The following is a 13583-nucleotide window of genomic DNA, read 5'->3' as shown; positions in this document are numbered from 1 at the left end:
CAAGAATTACTCATCCCAAAAATACTCTGAAACCCTTTCTCTTTCCAAAACGAACACCGTTTTACCTCATGAAAGGCAACAGACTTGTAATAAAACTATTTATCTGACATGTCCCGACACAAAGGTCAGGCAAAGTCAGGCAATTGACTTAAATCACACACCTGATGGCCCTTCCTTTTACCCCACAGGGATAAAAGGTGGAGCAAGGGAGCACAGTACGAGCAAGGCAGACCACACGACGAGACAGCTATCCAGGTCCGGCAGTTCAAAAGGAGGAGAAAGGCAGCGAATATCGAGAGGCTGACAAGGCGAGACACGACCTTGGCCTTTCTGATGCAGACCCACAAAACCTCCATAGAGGGAATCATAGGACCGAGGACAATAGCCAAAATGTGCTGCAACAGATGTCAACAGTACAGGGAGTGTATCAACGCTGATAAGCGGGAGCGAGGGAAACTCATGCTATCGTGGTACTGCCCTGGACTCCAGTTACGAGGAAAGCCACTCGGTTCATTACAGCCGGTGAGTCGAGGGGAGAGACGATAGGAGCCGGGCTGTGGTGAATGAAAGACGCAAAATCGCAAGATGAACTAAGTTCAAAGAACTGTAAAAGTGGTAGAGGAGCAGCTGCATGCCTCTGCAGGTAATCCCCCCCCCCCCACCTCCTATATGTTGTAAGCTTGAGATTGTGACATGCTTGACACCAGCAGTTGTGACCATACCACAGGGAATATTCGAAAGAAGGTACCCACTGAGAAAACCCTATCAGATATATTCCCAACGAGATGACCATCTGAGGGAGGAACTCCCTGAAGAAATATGAAAACGAGAAAAAGAGGAGCTGGTGACATCACAAGAGACAAACGTGACGCACTGAAGACTGGCTGAAGAAAATGCATAGACCTTATAGAAACTAATGACTAAGTAAAGAATCGAGTAAACTTTCCTATGCAAAAGAAGATTGCATGTGCGTGAAGAAAATGGAAGTCATTCAATAACTGTACAGATGCTGCAACGCAAGTAGACTAAGCGATCTTAGAAGCTGGCTATATGTAGTGAATAGGCTGCAGGCAGAGCCTCCATTGTATAGAAACTGGACATCAGTGTCATTAATTTAGTAAGCCCAGACCCATGGAGATTGCAAGCCGAGAACTGTGTTGCAGCAAGAAGTAGTTGAGATCGTGGAAATGAATGGAGAGGCTGTTTTGGCCTGGTATCAAGGCTGGGGCAGCCAAGGCCGGTGATCTATTCTCAAAGGCAATAAACATGAGCAGATGAATCAAACCTTGCTAAGGGGAAAAAGAAAGAACACCATGCATGTCAAGTTTTATTCATTTAAGACATTTAAATGCTGCAAAATGGACTAAATCCTGGTCTGCTGTCACGTGGGCCAAGGATGGAAATAGAGTTGGGCATTGAGTTCTGGAACAAGCGATAGTGTGTGCTCGCACTCCCTTATATTCTCACAGGCAAGAATACACTGCAAGGCCAGGTTCAAAGACAATGTTCATGGCAGAAGTCATGGGCGATGAGACATTGGGCTAATTGGGTGGGGAGGTAAAGTCCACCTCCTGGTACCTGGGTATGAGCTTACGTGCTGCTAAGTGAACCGAAAGTTCCAGACATGGCACGAGCATGCCAACAAATTCTAGAGGGCCACATAACGAAGGGCCTGATAGTTTGGGAGCCGATGATATACTGTGTACTTAAGTGTTGAAGATGACACATTTTAGAGGTAGGCATAAGTTGTCCACCTGACAATAGACATCCAATTATAATCCCACTCCTTATAGAAGGTATACTTAGATGATCCCGTTGAGCCGATCGCAACTCTTCGTAGATTTTTCTCATTTGCCACATAGTATGTCACATATGACCAATTTTTTGTATATAAATGTGTTGTGAAATGAGCCGAGAAGCTCGAGCAAACGTCCATTGATGTCCGTTGCAACTCCCCGTTTTAGACAATTGATATTAAACACAGTAAACTTTGCCATCTTCCTGAGTCGTTTCAATCATTTAGTGTCGAGTTATTCTGCATCCCATCCATTGCATGCATGCTACCTAAAGGGCTCTAAGCTGAAAGTGTTAAGGGGAGACCAGCTGCAGAGAGAACAGGCACCACGTGGGTGCTAACTCAAGACACTCTGGTCGATCCCCATCTGAGTGAAACTACAGAAACCAGAAGGCCGTAGGAGAGCCGCGAAGTCAAAGTGGTCATACAGGAGGTTAAGCAAAATCCCCGTACAGTCGAAAGCCTTTGACCCAAGAACTGTGAGAAAGCAAGGGAAGTGAATGCCGCAAACATTTGTGAATGTGAAGTTGGCAAGAGTGATACACGGCTGAGGGATGTTCACTGGAACTGTTTATAAAGATATTAAGATTTGTTGAAAGCCATAGTGAAGGGAGGCCAACAGTCGAGAGGGATCTGAGCCCGAACGAGGGAGATGCAGGGGTGAATCCATCACCAGGGAAAAGCCATAGTGAACCTGTGGAGCGAGGCTGAAAGCAAAGAGGGGTCGGTGCCCAGAAGAGGGAGACCCAGGGGTGATTCGTAATCGCCCCACTGCAGTGCAAACAAAACGAAGTTGAAGTAACAAGAGGGGTCAGCACCCGGAAGAGGGGGGCCCAGGGGTGAACCAATATCACCCTAAAAGAAATTCCATTTGGTTAAAGGAACTTTTTTTTGCTACTTGCAATACACCAGGCCCTCGAATGGCAAGTGACTTTCAAGAGAAACCAGACTTGGCTGCCAGTGACCCCGAGAGCTGAAAGCAGAACTGTTGTCTCATGCTGGGGAAGCTCGAGAGTGTAATGTGCTCCAAGATGCCATTTACCCTGTGCTCAAAACATGGGGGAAGGTAGAGCCACGCTAACGCATCTAACATTTATGAACACTTTTCTTTCTTCTGAAAACCATCCCACACCCTTTTTGTATTAGTTGCCAGGTTTGGCAATAGGTTTCTTAGTATAGGACCTTTCATTTTCCAACCTGCATACAGTTTAATAAACACCCTTGAACTGTGATCACTTGAGTCTGTCTCAACGGTTGTCTCCATGAGTTCCTTACACGTGCCATCTACAAAGGGAAGCCAGAAACATATGGGGCTGGTGGGGAGGAGTCAGGGATTGCAGGCAGGTTGGTACAGTTCAGGGCTTGGACTTCCAAATGACCCCGACCTTATAAGCAGTCTGATCACAGGTGGTTTTCATGAGCCAGATAGGTTAGGGGCACCCACCCAAGATAAGAGCAGTACCTAGTGTTGGGCTGTCCTAAGACGAGAATCATGCAGCGCTACCTCAAGTGGTCTGTGGTGGGAGGCTTCAGCAGGGGAAAAAATAAAACCTCAACAAGGCAGTGCCAGGAAGTTGTGGAGTGTCACTTCGGACATCTTCCAAAGAGGAACAATGTGAGGATCTCAGTGATGCTGGGAGTGGTTACTGGTTCCTGGAGAGGTCAAACAGATTAGTCATGGGCTTCTTGAGGCAACCACTGACCCAGACGGCTATGCATGAATATCAGGATCCAGACTAGGTTGTCCCGGCTCACAAGCCACCTACAAGAGATCTACCAGGGAACCACAAGGAAATCTAGCTTTTCCAAATAAGAGGAACGATCCCTCAAGGTTTGCCAAACAGATGGGTGCAATGTTCGCAAGCCAAATGAGAGCACCGCAGGTGCAGATCGGTAGGAGAAGGCGCTGTAGTGGGAAGAAACGCCAGCACAGCCATTCAGAGCAGCTGCCGCACAAACAGATGTATGCTCTGTTCCAAGGAGAGCATCTCACCTCTCGGGCTATTCCTCCCTTCTTAGACCAAACTGAAAGTATCTACCTGAACAGACATGGTGAGCCTAATGTCTAAGGGGGAGGGCCTACATGGGACTTTTCCACAGTCCCTTCCAAGTGACCCTTCCCTCAAAGTTAGTATTTCTTGGGGAACAATGGGCTCATTGTCCCATTTTACAATACTAAAGTTCAGTTTCTGTAATCCCGCTGTAAGCCCTTTACCGTTATTAGAGCTGCTGGTAACTTGTAACAGAGTGGGGCCGCTCATGGCTCGTGTTCAAGCGTTTGATTATTTTGAATGGGGGGAAGTGGTCAGTTGCATTTCAGAGCGTGATCTAAAATCCCTAGTTGGGATGCATGTGTTGATTTTTAGTGAAATAGATGTACGTCCTCTGTTCCACAAGCCACAATGATTAATGTTATTCTCTGCTCAATAGGGCGGCGATATCAATGTATGCCTCTAGCTCGGAATAAAATGCTCACTATTTGTGAGGGTCTGTTTTTTTATCAAATTGTGTTTAACACAGAATGCTAGGAGAGACCCCCACCACTATCCCACCCCACCAATATTGCCTGACCTCAATTTTGTGGTCGAGCAAGAAGACCCACTACTGCCAGTGAAAGGCTTGAAATTTGAGGGAAGCCTTCGTATTTCAGTTTCAGGCCCAAAGTTATCTGCACTACTTCATAATGGGTTATATAGTGGTTGGGGAGTTCACACAGAAGCTATTGAAGTAGACATTTCAAGGCAGTACTAGCACCCCTGTAATCTCCATATTGTGAGAGATATTCAGCAAATGTGAATTAAGTCCCAAGAGATATAGCTGGAAGCATGCTTTGAGGGTGGCCATATTTACCTGTAGAATAAAGGTTGATTTAGAGTAACAATATCCCCAGGATTTTGGTTTCCTTAACCGGTAGCCAGGGATCCAATACACTCTGAGCACAGGGACGAGGGTGTCATTTTGCCTTTGTTAAGGATTTCTGTGTTAGTGGCGTAGATGCAGAGACTGCTGCCTATGCCCTATTCTGTCATGTGTGTGGCCGGCCCAGAGACACAGTTGCGCCTTTGTCTGGGTTAAATGGTATTTGAGTATTGTCTGCAAATATTTTGGAATGATGAAGGTCGCTCTCCAGTCAGTCTTGGAGACAGCAGAGGAGGTTGTTGTGATACACGCCATCATAAGCGGTCACAGCCAATTGATCGGGTTGAAAGGAGGTCCTGAGGTTTTTGTCGACTGTCTCGCTTGTAGAGCAAAGTAAAGAAGCCTGGCAAACTTGAGATGTAGATTGTTAATTTCAAAGTGCTCCACAGATGCAGAGTGTCAATTCTCTCCAGAACCTTTGCTATAAAAATGTATACATCTGATGCTTGTGAATCTGCTTAGAATCACATGGTGTGCATATAGTCCGACATCTAGTGGTAATCGCAGAGTATTGCATCTTTGTTTCAAAGATCGAAAAGGGATGTCGAGCTGGGCATGTATAACACTATCCGTACTGTGACGTGTAGTGTAGCCATGATCTCGCACACATAGAGGTCCCCAGATTTTTTAAATTAAAGCAGAGCTTGTGAATAGATTTGTTGCTAAATATTAATATCCATATTATTGCGTCTTCGCACCTTTTCGACGTTCAGATGGGAACCTGGACACGGCTGAAGATTTAGCATTTGAATTCTCGACTGCTGGCTGCCTCCTTCACCATCAGGCTTCGGCCTTTCACAGTAACGAGAGTGGGGGTTTTTCTTTGACATGTGCCTCCATTAGAGAGTGCCTTTTCCTATTCTTCCCTCTTCTTTCCCTTGTCAGGCTGCTTTTGTTCTACTTAATAATGGAGAGACCACCATTTAAATGTTGTCTTTCCTTAAAGTTTCCTTTGAGGGACACACAGAGTGCCCCAACTGTGTGCCTCGTGACCCCGACGGGCAGAGTTGCACACTAAGCAGTGGGCGCCCTATGCCAGGCAGGCCGAATACCAGCAGCCACGGCTCCAGTTCGGAGGCTGAATGCATTCTCAGACTCTCGCGTGCCCCTCCCCAGCCGCACTAGGCATGCTGAACGCACTGATACAGGGATATCACCCACTGGCGACGGGCACACAAGCTCACTCCAAGGCAAAGCACACAACCCCCCAGCAGGAAGCAGAGTTCTTAGCCCTTTGAGCTCGATTTGGTGATTATCACGGCGGGTCTGCAAGGAGCACTGGGCAAAAGAACCCCAAGAGCACGCGCCAAAGAGGGAGATTCAAGAGTCATGCAACCTACGGGACTCCAGCAGCCCCGACTTTTTAGCACATGTTCAATTTGAAAGCGCTTTTGTGTTTTCAGCAGCCAGAAACTGCTAGTCTTTTCATAAGAACTCAACAGGTAGATCTGGATTTTGGCACAGAACTCAGCATGTGCTCTTACTACAGCCCAATCAGAGGATCCTTGAACCAAGGACTACACATTTTCAGAGATCACTGGAACTTTTAAGAACAATTGCCTTCTGTTGGTTTGCCTTGCAGTCTTTTTTAATCCAGTGCATGGACCTGCATTTTGAAAGGATCTGTGGACCTTGACCTCGTGCTGCTCCTAAAGACAAATGTTTTTGTACCTTTCATTCGACTGATGTAAACCGGCTTAAGCCAATTTATTAGCATTAACAACTCTGGAGTCTATGCATTGGGTTGAACACTAAGGCGGCCTAAGACCAGGTCCTTGGAAAGGGCAAAGACATTGGAGAGACCCAAGCCTTGGTCACCACCCAAGCACTGTATCAGGAGTTGGGAGAATTGCATGGCAGGCTCCTACCATGTACAGAACTCTTACTGGTGGACTAACCAGAGGATGGTTAGAGCTTCAATGTGCAGGACAGTACAGGTAAGATGCAACATCTGAAAATGAGGACCACCAGAGACAAGAAATGCCAACTGTGGACACATGCATGCACTTGCCACCACAGACCAGGCCTTAATGACGGGATAGAAACCAAAGGCAGATATAAAGGTCCACATGCACTTGATGGGCGTTGCAGAGAGAGATCTACACGAGAAAGCATGCAGTCTAGATCCAGAGATTGCTTCATTGACACACAGTGTCTCCATTGAGTGGGAGGACACGCGAGAGCAGAGATGACAGGGCACGGACTGACCTGGGATTTTCGTATCCGTAGATCTGCTGAAGAGCGAATTTCATCTTGTTCTATGCTCTGCTCCATCCCTGTAAATATCCAAACACACATGTTAGTAAAGGAGGAGCTGGCGGGAGACTGGACACGCACAAAGGTGGCATAACATTCAGAGAAGGCAGAGAAGCGAGAATTACCATCTAGAGCAAAGTCTCCTTGGGAGGGGGGGGCAGGAAAGGGTGCTGCAGGAGAGAAGGAAGCAGTTGGGGAAGAGTCTGCATGCCTAGAGGAGGGAGCAAGAAATGACAGAGAGGGGGAGAGAGAGAGAGAGAGATAATACAGAGGTGAACAGGAATATCAAAAGAACAATGAAGGTTGAGAGACTAAACTTCTAGAGATGGACAGTGAAGAGGAAGTGGAGCAAATACTTCAATATCCTCTAAAAAAGAGGAGACTGTTGTGATGAATTGTCAGAACAAAGAGCAGGGGGGGGCTAGGTTGCAAGAATTCCATCTGGTAGCATTGTATGCTAGTTGCTTACAATGCCAGTTGTAGGGTAATCCTCTGGACTCGAGTGGTGCTAGGCAATGCATTTTTTATTTTAACACTTATGCACTGAATATACCAAACCAGAAGGGTGCTTGTGTGTAAATTGGATTGCGAATTTGATTTTATTGCGGGAGAAGTATTTTAGGTGGTCGTGCAACTGGCACTCATTTTCATATTTGAGCAGGTCAAGATTTCATGAATGTGCCCTTTGTAAAGACCTATACAGTAACTCTGAGCATACTGGGATATGGCCTGTATAAGGCAAATGACATCCAAGTGTGGAGGAAAGGGGGACGGGGAGGCAAGTGGCAAACACTGTGCTGCAGGAGAACATTCATGGTTTTGGGGCTTAGCGAGACACAAACTCTCGCCTTTTATTATTAGACAAGCGGTTGTTTTTTGAGAACGACTATGGTTGTTTAAGGCATGAAAGAACATTATTTCCGGTTAGGAAAGTGGTCGTGGTTTTTAAAGGGCGAGCAAGGGTTGTTGGTGTTAAACAGATTGACCCAGTAGTTCTCACCCTTTTATTTATCTTTATGGTACTTCTTTTCTACTTCACTCCCACTTTCCGGCAGCTGCCTCTTGCACACATGCAGCCGCTCTACGTTGGCTGATGAAAATGGAGGGGCGCAGGTGGTAAAGAAACCATTTACTCTACAGGTAGGAATATGTTTAGTTTCCAGCTAAACCTTGTGTGGACTTGTTGATGGGGCGGGGCAGTAAAGCCTAATTGGGTGAATAGTATGAAAAGAAACTGGGCTAGTGAGCATCGATAATATGTCCAGTAAGAACCAAAGAATGGCAGATTTACATCAAATGGTTCACACACCAACTATGTATCAGAGCGCAATACTCGCACTGGCCTTTGAAGGATCCTAAATCAATAACTGATCACCACTATTCCTGGTCCATTTGAAGAAGTTCTTGGGAAGCCTTGATAATGGAGCAGCAAAAGCTGCAGCTGGAACACCCGAAGTCACCACAACCCTCCCTGGCAGAAGCAGATTGTCAAATCTAATATGTAATGTACTTCAGCATTAAAACCTTGGATCAGACTCTCAAAGGCATTGACAAAATAGTACAAAGGGCTATGAGAACCAACCTCTCATCAAAAGTTGAACAAATTCATCATCCTAGAGTTAAGTTAGGCTGCTGCACTTCTGCATTCATTCTGCTTATGATAGCAGGGAGAAGTCTCCCGGCGACACATCTACAGCACACGATCTATGCAACAACAAGCGTAAAGGACCTTATTGAAATTCAGTAAAGGAGTTAAAACAATATAAGGGAACCACTGGTTCCAGAAAAGAAGCACTTCAATTCCACAGTATTAGCTATGAAAGGAACTCCACAGAAGATTGCAGATCTTTGAGGGAAATCAATTTGTACCTAGGAAGTTGCAGCCTAATTGATGCACAACTAATTCCACAATCTGTAACTGAGGATCGTGCTGCAATTGCTTGAAGCATAGCACCCACGTAAACAAGTTGCAACTAGGAGTTTGTGGATTGGTGGTCTTCCCCGGATGGTTTTATTTTATTCAATGGCGATTTTGAAAACCCTCCTTGCAAACATGCAAGTTCAGGGCGGATATAATTGTCAAAAGGACAGAGCCCTGTAGGGATCCTGGGATTTTGAATGCCTTGACTGGTTGGATATTATGCAGACCTCTGCTTAACTAGTTGGAACCAAATTCAAAGTTATGCAGCAAGAAAAATGAAAACATGTTTTAAAGTTGCACAAGATTGTAAATTGCACTATAATCAAGCAGCATGCATGTATAACTATGCAGATATATTTAGAGCACGTCTTTTTCAGTATTTCACTTGTTCTATCCTAATTGGAAAAAAAAATTCACAGGGCGACGTGCACCATCTTAATTAGCATCATACCAGGAGGACACTTGTTCTATGGCTGTCAGATACACAAAATGGCCATTGGGTTGTCCTGCAGACGGACTAAAATGGATGGCAAGCCAGCAAAAGGCAGACATTTGAAACCTTTTCGGAGCATTCTGGAAATTTGGTGGGTCGCTTTGGAAAGGGCAAGTTTGCAGTTTCTTTTGAGCATGATACATGATAGGTTATTTATAACGCGCTTAATACCCAGAGGTTTCTAAGCGCGGACCCGGGGATCGAACCTGTGTTGCTGCATGTCGTTTTGCTTCCAAGGCGAGCACGTTGCCCCTGAGGGATCCTCCCGCATGCACACGTTGCTATAAACAAGGGGTCTAGTTGCTGGCCATGAATCTGTAAAGCATTTCATCCCAAGCAGTATTTATTGCATTATTGATTTTTTTTTACAAAGTGTTGCAAGCTGCTTTACAAAGTGGGCCCAAAATAAAAATGCTTAAAATAAGAATATGAATCAAACGAGAAAAACTAAAGAACCCGAATGGGATCGCCAGAAGGCTGCATCAGCACTTCTGAAGAGAAGTATTTTGTAATGGGCCCAGTACAGTTGTTTGAAAGTCTTTGGAGGGAAACTCAAAGCAGGCAGACCGTTAAAAGTTTCAAAAGGGCTGATGGGTATTTCAGCAAGTTCAAGTATGTTGGGTAACCCAGGCAAATGTGAATTGGAGTAGTGTTCTGAAAATGTATGGCATGTTCATGAATCAAAAATAAATCAGTCATCCAAGGGTTAGTCATTTCTAAGGTATTTTAGGATTGTGTACGTCTGGATTCCAGGATGATGGTCTTTGAAGGAAAGTCAATACTTGGTTGATGTGTTGGCCTTGGTTTGAACTAGTGGCCTAGAGTATCTTTGTCTCGGTCTCTCTTGAGAAAGGGAACAGTCCAACAAGGAAGGCCTACCCCATCAATGGCATTGAATTTAAAGGTGCAGATCTGGCAAGAAGCACATGGCTGCAAGAGGCAAGCAGGGGTGGGTTTTGAAAGGCTTTCCCCTTTGCATGAGGTCAGGCCGGGGAACTACCGTTTTTTTTAAACTTCTTTTGTTTTGTAGCATGCAAAATTGAAGTACAACCAGTTTGAAGTGCAAAGCAGGAAAGAGAGAAATGTAAGAGGGTGAAGAGGGAGATGTGGGGGTGGTCAATCAATATTAGTCATAAAGCACAGGCAGCATATTCATAATAAAGGAAACACTGAACAGTGAACAGTGTGACCCAAGTGTCAAGTAAAAATCAAGGTAACATGTGAATGATAATCCTGAAAAAGACTTCAAGTGACTAACATATAGGGGAAAACCTACGTTCTCACTGCTAGATTGAATATGGTCTATGTAATCGCAAGCAATAAACAAGGAGCAAAGTGCTAGCATGTGTATAACGAGGAGGCAGGAGGGGAGATGGGTCAAATAAGGTCCAGAGAACAAGACGACGTCCTTATAATAGAGATGGTTATCTTCAATAAGTGTGGGAAGGTGAGAGGTTTTGGGAGGAGGGTCAAAGATAACCTAGTCCAGGCGGCCAAAAGCTTGCGAGAAGCCAGGCTTCAAATTTCCTTTGAAATCTTTTGAAGTATTCTGAGCCAGGTCCAGAAGAAGTTTACACATTGCTTGGAGCCAACTACACGTGTGCCACCTATATTTCTTGCTTCTAAACTAAGCGGGAGTCTCAGCAGTTGCAAGGATGCAGATCTCAGATTCCTGCAGGGGGATGTGTTTTGTGGTGACGCAGGCAAGGAACAAGGGGCAGATGTTGGAAGTAGTATGCACATGGATGTGTACGGGTTGTTTCATGGAATCTCAAAGCGGGGGTGGCTGGACTCGACAATCCAAGTATGAAAGAGGAGTCTAGCTGCCTGGTTTTGAAGATGCTCTAGGTGGTGGAGGAGGTCTTTTTCGGGCCTATGTCGAGGGAGTTGCAGTTATCTATAGACAAGATCAAACCTTGGATTGCAGCAATTGTCTGGGGGTATTTCCAGATAAAGAGAATACTACTAATCAGGTAGGAAAAGAAATCAAATTTGGTGACACCCTGTTGATATGGGGATTGCATGAGAACAGAGTGTTGCATAATAATGGGACAGGCAAACTGTTTTGAACAGTGTTGTGTCTGTGAAGGAGTGATTGGCTCAGAGGCTGTGGTCAGATGGTATTTGATGACTCATGTTAGGTTTTGTTGAGACGATTTAAGGTTTATGGTTTCTGAATGATGGAAGAGGTGGAATGCAGGCTGTAGTCTGTGAGGCAGTCAGTTGAGTAAGGGATGGGCTGTTGGAAGACATTAAGTAGTAACTAAAGAAGTTGGATGAGTCTAGGTAGTAGAAGGGTGGGAGGGGGTTGGTTAATGGCATTTGAGAAACCACCACACTTGGGGTGTGTCTGGCTGTTTAAACTAGATCAAAAATTGCACTCAGTGCAGTAAAGGTTGAGGTGAATTGTATCTGGCTTGAGAGTTATTGGATGGTTCTTACCCTTTAGCCGGTTGCGGACGCTGTTGGCCATTTTCTTGATGTCAACAGTCATTTTCTCCAGGTCATCCTTTGTCTCTAAAATGACATTCAAGAAATTGGTAAACATTTTGCAGCAGCATGAGTGGGAGAGATCCAGAAAGCTGTAAGTGAACATGTAAAGGAGTACAGACTGAGCATTGTATATAATATACTGTTGAAGGATAGGGGGGTATTAGACTTCGACACTTACTGGGTTCGGGAATTGGTGCTGAGAGAATGACGCTGTACAGTTTCTTCACCTCATCCACATTTTCCGAGATCTTATCTATATTCTGTTTGATTTCTTCAATCTGAAACCAGAAAGTGGACATGAGGACAGGCTTGAAAGATCAATGAAATAAAAAAATAGGACAAAGAAGTGGGGAGCATTAAAAATAAATAAATAAAATCAGAAACGATGGATAGAGAATTAGGGATAACAAAATTAAACACAAGGGAGCCACATTTCACCCAAGGAGGAGGCAAGTCACAAAAAAAGAAATTACCACCATATGGAGTACAGAACTCCTAGTACATAGTTATTCTCCTTCTCCCATTTTAATGGACTTTCAATCCTGAGCGCATAAGGAGGCCAGTGCATGCTGTGAGCAGAACGTTAAAAGAACCAGGCGAAATACTAAAAGCTGGAGGCTGTGAACTCAACTGTAGCATGGAGGACTTCAGATCACTCGCTTCCATAACAAGTCCTTTTCTTAAAATGTGTTTGCTCTGTATATATATCAAATATTATCATTTGGCTACATTGAGCCCAACATGCACTTCCGTGTCTTTGGCCCCACGCCCATGCCAGCGCGAACGGTGGAAGAGGATACAAAAATTCCAAGCGGGTTCCAATGCCGCGGCAAAGGTTGCCGTGGTCTCTGGCTGTCCAGAGGCTCTGTTGAGCCCAACGTGCACTTCCATGCCAGTGGCCCCAGTCCTGGGCTTTCTCTGGTCGTCCCAATGCTGGATGGAGTTGATGAGTGCTGCACAGCTTAACATTCCTTTGTGGGTGCGATTTAACTAAACCGACTCTCACGTTCAACTTGGCGCACCCAAGCCCAGTTTTTCTTCTTATAAGTTAACAGGAAGGAGCCCTTGTGATGATCTCTCAGGGGTATCCGCTGGCTAGCTGGCCCACAAAGTTGTTGAACAGAATTAATTTTGGTCCTTGCGGAAACAGTCTGTTGGTGAAGGGGGGCAGAGACCACCTATGGCAGCCCCCAAAGCTGTCAGGGCGTTCCTTACCAGAAGCATCAGGAGGGCGACAAATCCAAAGTATTTTATCTTATGAATCTACTTTTCGCTATTTTAACAGCAAGTTGCACTTTCATAATCTCAACACAATCCCAAAACACTTTTTACCTTGGTGAGGAGAATAATTGTCACCTGTTTCAGTCTATACAGTGCCATATTGCAAGTGACTATGGGCAAAAGAAAGGTGACAAATAGCCCTTTATCATCTATTTCTACCAACTGCTTGCACACCATAACTAGGCCTAGTCAGGAGACTAATGTTCTTTTTCAGGAAATTGAGTCGCTGTTTTGTTTGGATGACAGATGGCAGGAAGTCATCGTCAAAGTCACTGGGTAACTCATCCGCTACTAACTGTATTTGCCCCACTAGCCAAGACATTATTTGTGTTATGGGATCAGCATCGCCTTTGCAAGATCGAAAGGACAAATCCAAAAAGCCTACAACACACAATTGCCCCAATAAAAAGTCAGTCTGGGACTGA

At 45.0% G+C, this 13583-nt stretch overlaps 1 protein-coding gene across 5 annotated transcripts in view; it reads right to left on the bottom strand.

Moving 5' to 3' along the window:
* STX3 (syntaxin 3) overlaps positions 1–13583 on the bottom strand; it is a 404614-nt gene that overhangs the window by 127948 nt on the left and 263083 nt on the right. For all 5 annotated transcript variants that reach the window (XM_069628893.1, XM_069628892.1, XM_069628896.1 and 2 more), the window contains exons 3-5: positions 12056–12155; positions 11827–11901; positions 6923–6990 (exon numbers count right to left, since the gene is read on the bottom strand). In XM_069628893.1, coding sequence (XP_069484994.1) covers positions 6923–6990; positions 11827–11901; positions 12056–12155 — 243 coding nt within the window. The remainder of the gene's footprint in view (positions 1–6922; positions 6991–11826; positions 11902–12055; positions 12156–13583) is intronic.

Source organism: Ambystoma mexicanum, chromosome 12 (assembly GCF_040938575.1).
Source record: "Ambystoma mexicanum isolate Mex_15411 chromosome 12, UKY_AmexF1_1, whole genome shotgun sequence".
NCBI lineage: Eukaryota > Metazoa > Chordata > Amphibia > Caudata > Ambystomatidae > Ambystoma > Ambystoma mexicanum.
The sequence above is the reverse complement of the archived record's forward strand: the minus strand, read 5'-3'. Positions and strand labels throughout refer to the sequence as shown.